Source organism: Bombus huntii, unplaced genomic scaffold (genome assembly GCF_024542735.1).
Source record: "Bombus huntii isolate Logan2020A unplaced genomic scaffold, iyBomHunt1.1 ctg00000052.1, whole genome shotgun sequence".
Classification (NCBI taxonomy): Eukaryota; Metazoa; Arthropoda; class Insecta; order Hymenoptera; family Apidae; genus Bombus; species Bombus huntii.
The window spans coordinates 540,894-551,680 of NW_026099316.1; the positions used below are offsets into that span (position 1 = coordinate 540,894).

Here is a 10,787-nt window from a genome sequence, read left to right on the forward strand (position 1 = left end):
AACCACAAATCCATTAGAAAGCTCGATGGTACTCATATTACGTGAATAGATGGGACATATTATACGAAGGCGTATTATTGTTTACGACCAAATGTGTTTCGATATTACGTTTCGAATATGCAAACGAATATCATCTGTCCGATCCGTTTTTAATAACTCGGCTACATCGATAACCCGATAAAAATATTCCTACGTGTTAAGGAAATTCGAGGATTTGGGAATACAAATTATTGACTATATTTCACACACCACAGTTATACATCTATATTACTCTCTGAAGAACGTCTTGCACGCACGCTTGTCGCCAACCGACTATCCTAGATTCTTCTAACATCTGGCAACAGTCTTTTGTCTCCACTAAGACCTTGACGCCCTCTAACCCTTACACACACACTCTCATGTACAGTGTAAATGTATCACTTCCCTAACAGTGTCCTTGGGTAGGACGGTCGAGATAATGCGGACGCGAACTTGGTTGTCGTTAAGTCGCGTGTAGGTGATGAGCTGCAGGTGTCATGCAATGAGTTACGCGTGACTCGCGACGAGATCGGCGTTCGAGTCGATGCGATCTTCTCCGTCGGCGGAGTCTGAATAGCGTTACTGTTTAGATTATTATTGTTTCCCTGGATCCTGATAGACGTGTTGCTGCTATATTCTGGTGGTTGTGAATTCGCCATGGTGGGTACTTTATCCGTGGGCCCTTGTGGCAATGGCGAAGGTGGCGTCATCGCATTATGTCCCGGAAAATGATTCTCCGGTAATTTAAGCGAAGCAGTCTCGCGAGCTGATTCGTCGTTGGTCGATTGTGACGTCGTAGTTAGTCGTATGTGGTTTAACTGATTGCTTACTCGGAGTACTAATTTTTTGTACTCGTCTGCTATTTCAAGGCCGCGCTCGCTCGCTTCCTCGTCTATGCTCACAATCTCGTTTTAAATGACGCGGAGTTCCATCTCATAGATTTCCAGACGATTTTTGATTTGGATAAACTTGGCCTCTCGCGGACAGCCGGATTGTTCGATTACGTCCAGTTTTTTTCTTAAGCGTGTAAAGTGGCCGGTATATTGGCCCCGGCGTCGACGCAAGGCGGCAAGTTCGTTTCCGGTTGCCATTATTTGTTATATAATTGAGAATGGAGTGGTTATAACTTACTTCTGTTGACGATTGTCCAGTTGCGGCAGGAGGCTGCGTGGTTGCGTTTCAACCACCGAATTATACCTCTTCAAGGGTGACGGCCCTTGACGTTACTGACCTCGCTGGGGTGGTATCGCTTCCGCTGCTGGTTATGTTGGATTCACGTGGCACTGTATGATAGTGGGTGTCACTGGTGTGCACTTTTCACTTGACACTGAATCTGGCTCGAAGGACCAAATGTTACGACCCTTCGCGGAGAGACGCGGTTGCGAGGAAAACGATTCGGTTAATCGACGCCGCGAAATCGTCGTTCCCCCTGTTTCGGTTAAGATAACAGAGGTGGTTAAATGAATATGACACAGTATAGTAAGTTATATATCACCGTTTATTCTGACAACTTGTAAAGAAGACACTTACGCTGGTGTGTATGTACGAGATGAGTGAGTGACTGATCTACGGGTGTATTCCCGGTCAAAGGATGTTGACTGTTCGAAGGATGTAAAATCAGTGTGGTTCGGAGAGGATTCTGTGGCGGAGGAAAGCTAAGGATGGGTGTGTCTAGCGCACGGGGCCATCGGATTTGTTGGTGACGATTTTAGTTAGGAGAGTGAGGGAATAGGCTTCGTTGTTAATTGGTTAAACGAAGGGTCTTAACCGCCCACGAGAGAAAGTGGTTAGTGGGAGGAATGTTGCATCATACGTGAGAAAAACTTCCCTTGTCAAGCCGTAGTAGACAAAGGTCTTTAGAAATGCTTCGAAAACAGACGTTTGTTCAGTTTGGAGGACCTCGACTAGGAAATTCCTGAGATTTATGGAAGGTACTTGAGACTATTGAGCGTACGCAGTGAGTATCCGAAAACATCTGGTTGCCATCTTGCCCGCGGTGTGTGGCCTGGGCTAAGTAGAATGTTACGCGACGTAACAAATTACGTCGGTTCGGAAGTTGTATTACTAGATACTTATATTCACAGATTTCAATTCACTTATCCATTGATTAATGTTAGGACAAGTGAGGAACTTCGCATGTTATTAAATTAACAAATAAAATGTATTGTTCCTGATAAATGGTATGCAGAATAGTATTGGAAATAAAAGACTGGTTTATATTACAGTTCAAGTGACTGATAGTAGGAAAGCAGTGATGGAAAGTGAGGCAACGTATTATAAAATTGAATCCCTAATTATAGCATGTAGATAGTATTTTGAGTGTGGACGGAGGACAAAACTATGCACATTCCTTTTTCAATTCCAAGGAAAAACATCATCGATGAGTCAGTTGTCAAAACACGATGGAAATTGCTCGTTGTTAATTGAGCAAGTTTGATACAATTACACAAGCTAAAGATTTAACTTGAAATTTTTTTGAAGAAATTTATTTTTGATTATACCTGATGTCAAGCGCGGTATTAAGTATCATGCTTTTATAACTATTGTTTTAAATATTTTTGTGTTGAAATATTGTCGTTTGGGTGTCTGTTTTGTACTGGAGGAGTACCCGAAATAATTATACTCGTCGTGTACAGCTAAACAGCTACAGGCAGTTGTTTGTATTCCTGGAACGCGTTGGATTCGTGTTTGCATAGTACGTTGATTGGAATGACTTAGAGGTGGGTTACTGGGGGTGCGAGTAATTATGTTTCAGCCAGGATTGGATAGAGAATGCGTTTAATCGGCGTTTAAAGATCCGCTTATGATACACATGCTCTGGTAGTTTGTAATTGGATCGTTATAGATGTCGAATCCTTTCTGCTAAATACGTTTTTGGGAGACATTAAGTTCATAAAGGTCATATTTTTAAAGAGGAGGAGAGAGGTGGTATGCATTGGATAAAGGTAACAATTTTATATGCAGGATGTTACGCCACGAGGCTCACCACAGGCTGTATTTTCTAACGTTCGCTCGTGGTCCTACAACGTCGCAGGCGGACCATCTTATCTGCCCGCCGGATCATATACAATGTATCGACGAGAGCATAGTTGTCGCCAAGCAGCGAGCTCTAGAAACGTCGATTTTTGACCGTTACGATTTTCACACAAGAAGAGGCATACGTGATCATAGGCGCGAGCGGTGGCGTGACTCGTGCATAGTGGGGGTCGTCTTCCAAATGAGGCAAAGGAATAATCGAAGGGCGATCAGTTCCTTCTGACGAGTCAAACGTGACTCTTCGACAAATCTGACGAGTAAACGAATTTATCTAGAGAGTTCGCAAAGTCGAGTCAAATTTCTGTAACATAATCATCATATTATTGTAAAATATATTATTCTATGTTAACCTGTTAATACAGTGTTACATTCATTAAACCACCTCTGTTATCTTAACCGAAACAGGGAAACGACTATTTCGCGGCGTCGATTAACATAATCGTAGCGAGAATTTACGCCTCTCGCTGAAACGTTTTCCTAGCGACCGCGTCTCTCCGCGATCATTTGGTCCTTCGAGCCGGATACAGTGGCAAGTGAAAAGTGCACGCCAGTGACCTCCACTATCATACAGTGCCACGTGAATCCAATACAAACAGCAGCAGAAGCGTTACCACTCCAGCGAAGTCAGTAGCGCCAGGGACCATCAGTTTTGAAGAGGCATAACCCTCTTGAAAACGCAAGAACGCAACCACGCAGCCTCACGCCAACAACTAGACGGTCGACTTCAGTAAGAACACGTCTTACACATTAAACGAGACACACACGGTGACGAGTAACATTTAAACTCGCAACCGCAAGGTAAGCTCGTTCATTGCATTCTTCTCACAATCTGCTATACCAATGGAAAATACAGAGAAAATTACCTCCTTGCATCGGAGACGAGGCTTTCAAATCGGTCGATTTACCTTTCTATCGAAACGACTCGATGAATACGAAAAATCTAGACAACCGAATAAGGCCCATTTAACGGCCTATACGACACTACTCGACGACACGTGGAAACAATATCGATTGTTACAAGAGGAATTAGAAGATTTAGGCGAGATGGACGACGCGCGCGTTTCCGAAGTAACCGACACATATTACAATCTGGTAATACGAATACACACTCTCATGGATGATACACCAGCATCGTCGTCGAAATCACAAGGCTGCGAGTCTAATATCGCCGAGCCGACATCAATTAAACTGCCTGAAATTCACCTGCCTACTTTCGACGGTACCATCGAAAATTGGCATTCATTTTACGACTCCTTCTTATCCACTATCGATCGAAGCGAGCGACTTACACCCGTGCAGAAGTCCCACTACCTACGATCCTCTTTGACCGGAAAGGCCGCGCGAAGCATACAATCGTTAGATGTCACCGAGTTAAATTAATCGAACGCTATTGACGTTCTGATGGAAAAATGCGACTGCCACCGTCAAGTCTGCATGCGCCACTGGGACTTGATTTTTGACTATCCGAAAATAACCAAAGAGACACCCGAAGCGATAGATGATTTTCTTGAGACGGTCAAGGTAAACCTCCAAGCGCTAGAAAAACTCGGTGAACCAGTTACCTCAAATGTCGCTCTTATAAAATTATTCACGTCGAAGCTACCCTCAGCCATCATTCGCAAATGGCAGCGCACATTGCCGGACAGGAAAATGCCGTCATATACGCATCTGGTAGACTTTCTGAAAACACGGACGAACGGCGACAGGACAAGTTCAGCATCAACCGTGATAAAAAGAGAGTCCGATCAACACAAACGTCAGCGACCGAACGCACCGCGAAGTTACGCATTCACAACTACACATAATACGTTGGTGTGTCCGAATTGTCAAGGACAACACGAATTATGGAATTGTGATGTCTTCAAAGCAAAGTCGCCTAAAAAACGCCTTGAAATCGCCAAGAGGGCGTCTCTATGTACCAATTGTTTAGGTAAGGGACACGCTATTACTCATTGCTCCGCCGGTTCATGTCGCATCTGCAGGCAGCGACACCATACATACCTACATCAAGACCATGGTCATAGCAAATCACGACCACGTGTAAGCCGATCATCGAGCGGTCGATCATCGAGCGATCGATCATCCAACGGTCGATCTTCGCCTAGTTCACCGACCCCGCGATCGTCACATCGTTCGAGACGCGCATCCACGTCTCCCCGATCGTCTCCCCGATCGTCTCCGCGAACATCTCCGAAACGTGAATCTCGGTTATCGCGAACGACGGCATCGGGATCAAATATATCGTCCAGTCCTAGACGACAAGGAAAACAATGACGTCATCAAACGACCTTGTTAGGGACCGAACCACAGAAAACGGACTCATTGACCTCGCTTCCTTCTGAACCACTGCAGCACGATTTGTTAGTCACAGCGCAGGTCAACATATTGAACAATAAAGTTCAACCATTCCGTTGTAGAGCTCTGCTAGACACCGGCTCTAGCATGAACTTTATCACCGAAAAACTCGCTGATTCGCTAAAACTTAACCAACGGAAACGTTAGGTCCCAATCGGAACACTCAACACGTTATCGACAACCTCGAAACGTTACATCACGGCCACGATCATCTCCATCGACGGCACATACGAACGCACCTTGACGTTCCTAATCATACCGACAATATCGCCTTGGGTCCCAGATCAACCCGTAGATCGCTCAATAATACATATACCGAGGAATCTCCAACTAGCCGATCCAAGATTCCATAGGCCTGCGCCGATCGAAATATTGTTGAGCGCCGGACCAACGCTAGCATCACTCTGTGTCGGCCAACTTGACATCAGTCAAGCAAACGGGCCCGACTTGCGTCTGCAAAAAACGCGATTCGGATGGGTTATCGGGGGGAGCCCAACCTCGCAATCATCAGCACTCGCATTTCACGCCTTCACGACGGCTTTACAGGCGGACCCCGCCCGTGTTTGGGAAATCGACGAAGGACCGCCCACTGCACACATTTCGGAAGCGGAACGACAGTGCGAAGAACACTTTCGAAATCACGTTCAACGCACCAACGAAGGGCGATACATGGTCGCTCTCCCATTCAACGAAACAATTCCTTCGCTTGGATCCTCTAAGACAATGGCGATGAAGCGACTCATTTCCCTCTGTCGTCGATTCCAACGAGACAAACGATTCGAAGCCGACTATCGCGCCGTGATACAAGAATATGTGGAATTAGGACACATGACGAAGATTACCACGGACAACTGCACGGACGACGGATATTTTCTGCCACATCACGGCGTGATCAAAGAGTCCAGCCAAACTACAAAACTCCGAGTTGTGTTTGACGGATCTGCACCAACCACCACCGGAGTTTCATTAAACGACATACTTCATACGGGACCGAAACTACAAGATGACTTATTCTTCATCCTTCTAAGATTTCGTTCTCATCAATACGTCATTACATTCGATGTCGAAAAGATGTATCGACAATTTCTTGTGCGTCCAGAGGATCGAAAATTTCAACAAATTTTGTGGCGTAATTCTGATGGAGAAGTTGACACCTATCAACTTAATACAGTGACATTCGGGCTGTCAGCGGCCCCTTATCTAGCCATTCGGTGCCTCAATCAACTGGCGGACGACGAGGGACATCGGTACCCACGAGCGGCGACGGTCTTACAGCGAGACTTCTACGTCGACGATGTTCTCACAGGAGTTGATAGAAAGGTCGAGGCACGATCATTGAGAACGGAGCTCACGGAACTGGCCGGCTTAAACATTCGAAAATGGGCATCGAACGACCAGGAACTGCTACGAGGACTTTTCGAGCAGGACATAAACGACAAGCTGCTACTAGGCGAATCGCAAACCTTCAAAACTCTGGGTGTGGTTTGGAATTCCTTTGACGATTCGATCCTATATTCCGTAAAAATTAATTCTACCGCCTCTCGAATCACGAAGAGAACAATCAGCTCCGAAATCGCCAAGATCTACGACCCCCCTGGATTATTGGCACCAGTGATCGTTCGTGCTAAGATGCTGCTCCAACGACTCTGGACTTTAAAAATTGATTGGGACGAATCTCTACCGGCTGACGTGCACACGGAATGGAGCAAATATTATGCACAGCTGCCATTATTGAATAACGTGAAGTTTCCACGTAAAACGATAATCAAGGCTGCAGCGGAAATTAAATTACACGGGTTCTGTGACGCTAGCGAAAGGGCTTATGGGGCATGCGTTTACCTTCGCACCATCACTCCGGATGGTCATGTCTGGACACGACTCCTCACTGCAAAATCAAAGGTGGCTCCACTGAAATCACAAACCATTCCAAGGCTGGAACTGAGTGGAGCACTTCTTCTCGCATCATTGGCCACCACAGTCCTTCAAGCTTTACCAAGCAACATTTCTCGGACTGTTTACTGGACGGATTCTACAATCGTACTTCATTGGATCAATACATCACCCCATACGCTGAAAACCTTTGTCGCTGATCGTGTGACAGAAATTCAGCAGAAGACTCACACCTCAGATTGGCGTCACATTCCCACTGCCGATAACCCTGCAGATCTCATATCTCGAGGCCAATCACCCGAAGATTTCCTGCGACCAACCATTTGGCAACATGGTCCGGAATGGCTCCAACAACCAGAAAGATACTGGCCGACGTGGAACCCAGTACCATTAACTGAAATACCAGAGGAGAAGAAAGCAACATGTCTGGCCGTGACTCCTGCTGACCACAGTCTACTGGAGAGATTTTCTTCTTGGCCCAAGCTGATTAGAATTACCGCTCGTTGCCTCCGATGGAGACAAAAACAGGATCGAGGGAGACCTCTAACCACACATGATTTAACCAATGCGCATAACAAATTGGTCAAACTGTTACAATTCTGTTATTTTTCAGATGAAATCCGCACTCTCCGAACAGATCGAAATTCTGCAGTGAAGGGGAAGCTGCAACGACTCAATCCATTTCTGGACAAAGACGGGATGTTGCGAGTCGGAGGCCGACTCAGTCACTCACCAATGCCGTTCAGTCAGAAACACCCAATCATTGTACCCAAATCCTCAGTCACAGCACTCATAATCGAGCATGAACACCTCATCAATCTCCACTCCGGAACTCAAGCTACCTTATACGCCTTAAGAAGATCTTATTGGCCTATCGACGGCCGTAGTCACGTTTGGAGCACGCTGAAGATGTTCGTCCGTTGCTGCCGAGCTAATCCACCTCCAGTGGATTACGTATTGGGCGACCTCCCAGCCTCACGGATAACGGAATCTCGACCGTTTACCAACGTCGGAATAGATTATTGCGGACCGTTTTACATCAAAGAACGAAAGGATCGCAACCGACGCAAAATTAAGGTATATGTAGCAATCTTTATATGTCTTGAAGTCAAAGCAGTCCACATCGAGCTGGTCAGCGACCTCACTAGCGAGGCCTTCATTGCTGCTCTGCGAAGATTCATCGCTCACCGAGAATTCTGTGTGACAATTTACTCCGACAACGGTACCATCTTCGTTGGCGCCAACAATGAATTACGAGAGCTCCGAAATCTCCTGCAATCCGACGATCATAAGGTAAAGGTTCAGTCCTTTTTAGTCGACCGACGGATCGAATGGCTCTTCATTCCTCCCAACTCACCTCACTTCGGAGGGCTATGGGAAGCTGCAGTGAAATCCTTCAAACGACATTTCAGGCGTGTCGCAGGTAACGAGCTCTTGACATTCGAAAATTTAAATACACTTATCATTGAAATCGAGTCTATCCTCAACTCCCGTCCGCTGACTCCAGTATCATCTGATCCATTACAACACAGGGTGGGGATACATGGGAGGCAGACGTAGAGAGGACGGAGCTGCGTGCGTAATCGAAATCTCCGGAAAACTGGAGAGCCTGGGCAAGGGAGGTAACCAGAGTGGAGGACTAGTGCCTGTGAGCGCAAAACGGGTGTGGATACGGGACGTCCGGCTTGGACAAGGAGGAGTTAAAGGAGGACGGAATGGTTGTCGGTTGCTCACCTGGACATCAACGCCCGGGGCGTTCGTCCACGGAGCCCTGCTGGAACGCGGCAACGGATACGCCGCGGTCGAGTGGGCAGGGATGATGGTGGTGGGGGTGTACGTGTCACCTAACAGCGGACGGGCAGCGTTCGAAGAATTCCTAGACGGAGTTGGCGACTGCGTCAGGCGACGACTCCCACGACAAGTGCTCGTCCTGGGAGACTTCAACGCGCACTCCACGGAATGGGGGAACGCCACGGCCAACGCGCGGCCGCACGCTATCGAACTGGGCCGCGGGACTTGGACTTCTGTTAGTGAACAGGGGCTCGACCAGTACCTGCGTGACGTGCAGAGGGAGCTCCATTGTTGACATAACATGGGCCTCCCCCGAGGCATTCAGGCGGATCTCAGGCTGGAGAGTGGCCGAAGGGGTCGAGACGCTGTCGGACCACCTCTACATATTGATGGAGGTGGACGCACCTGGACCTGGAATGCCGACGACAAACGACGGGCGCGGCCCGCCGAGGGGGAGACACGCGCGCTTACCGCCTAGATGGAAAATAAAGGAGAGGAATGAAGATCTACTCCGGGCGGCGGCTATAGCAACAGCTTGGAGCTGGGAGGCCTCGACAACGACGACCGAAGCAGACGTGGAAGAGGAGGCCGAGAACCTGCGACAAGCCATGACAGCAATCTGCGACGCATCCATGCCACGGGCCACACCGGGCACGGTGCGAAGCAGAGCAGTTTACTGGTGGAACCCCGACATCGCGGAACTGAGGACGAGATGTGTCCGGGCCCGAAGACAGTACCTAAGGGCCTGCCGCTGGCGACGACGCGACGAAGAAGAAGTCTCCTTGCGCTACCGGACGTACCGCGCGCTACGGTGCTCGCTACAAAGGGAAATTAAAAAAGCGAAGGACTGTGCCTGGTCCGAACTGGTCGAAACAGTCGAGTCGGACCCATGGGGGAGGGCATACAGTGACACAGAAACTACGCGCGAAGGGCACCCTGACAACGGCGGAAATGGAACCTGCGCTGCTGACGCGGATCACCGGAACGCTCTTTCCCCCACAAGAGAACAGAGCGGCGGAACGGCCACGGTAAACGACACGACCGCTGGAATGGAGGGACGACTGGGAAGTCACGGAGGAGGAGATATGGGAGGCAACCAGAAGAATGACCGTCCGCAACGTGGCACCGGGCCCGGACGGAATCCCTGGCCGGATCTGGGGGGAAGTGATGGGGGTCATGGCCCCCAGACTCCGGCACCTCTTCACAAGATGCCTGAGGGAGGGAGTCTACCCCCGGGCGTGGCGGACGGCGAGGCTGGTCCTGCTCCATAAAGAGGGCCGACCGACGACCTCGCCGTCAGCGTACCGGCCGATATGCCTACTGGAGGAGGTCGGCAAACTACTCGAGAGGGTAGTCGCCGCCCGCTTGGAACGACACATAGCGGGCCAAGTGCCAGGTTTGCACGAAAGCCAGTACGGCTTCCGGAAGGGGGGCTCGACGATTGACGCGGTCAGACGCGCACGAGCGATTGCGGAGGACATGGTCTCCCGGAAAGGCGTGGCGCTGGCGGTTTCCCTGGACATCGTCAACGCGTTCAACACCGTGCCATGGGATAGGATAGTGACGGCCCTGGAGCACTTCGAGGTTCCCAGCTACCTCGTCCGATTGATCCGAGCCTACCTCGACGACAGGTGGGTGTGTTAGACCAGTAAGGAAGGAGAGGAAAAGCGATCCGTTGAGCGTGGCGTCCCGCAGGG

At 48.8% G+C, this 10,787-nt stretch overlaps 1 protein-coding gene across 1 annotated transcript; it reads left to right on the plus strand.

Moving 5' to 3' along the window:
• Positions 1 to 4,488: 4,488 nt before the first annotated feature.
• Positions 4,489 to 9,385, plus strand: LOC126875672 (uncharacterized). Its single transcript, XM_050638561.1, has 3 exons — positions 4,489 to 4,984; positions 5,693 to 8,722; positions 8,832 to 9,385. Exons 1-3 carry the CDS (start codon positions 4,489 to 4,491, stop codon positions 9,383 to 9,385), a joined length of 4,080 nt encoding a protein of 1,359 aa, XP_050494518.1.
• The last annotated feature ends 1,402 nt before the right edge of the window (positions 9,386 to 10,787 follow it).

What these genes read in the sequence shown, in the direction of transcription:
- LOC126875672 (XM_050638561.1), top strand. Translation starts at nt 4,489, where the DNA reads ATGCGCCACTGGGACTTGATTTTTGACTATCCGAAAATAACCAAAGAG. An exon ending in TCTATGTACCAATTGTTTAG is followed by an intron (nt 4,985 to 5,692) that starts GTAAGGGACACG and finishes CTTGGGTCCCAG; the next exon opens with ATCAACCCGTAGATCGCTCA. An exon ending in ACATTTCAGGCGTGTCGCAG is followed by an intron (nt 8,723 to 8,831) that starts GTAACGAGCTCT and finishes ATTACAACACAG; the next exon opens with GGTGGGGATACATGGGAGGC.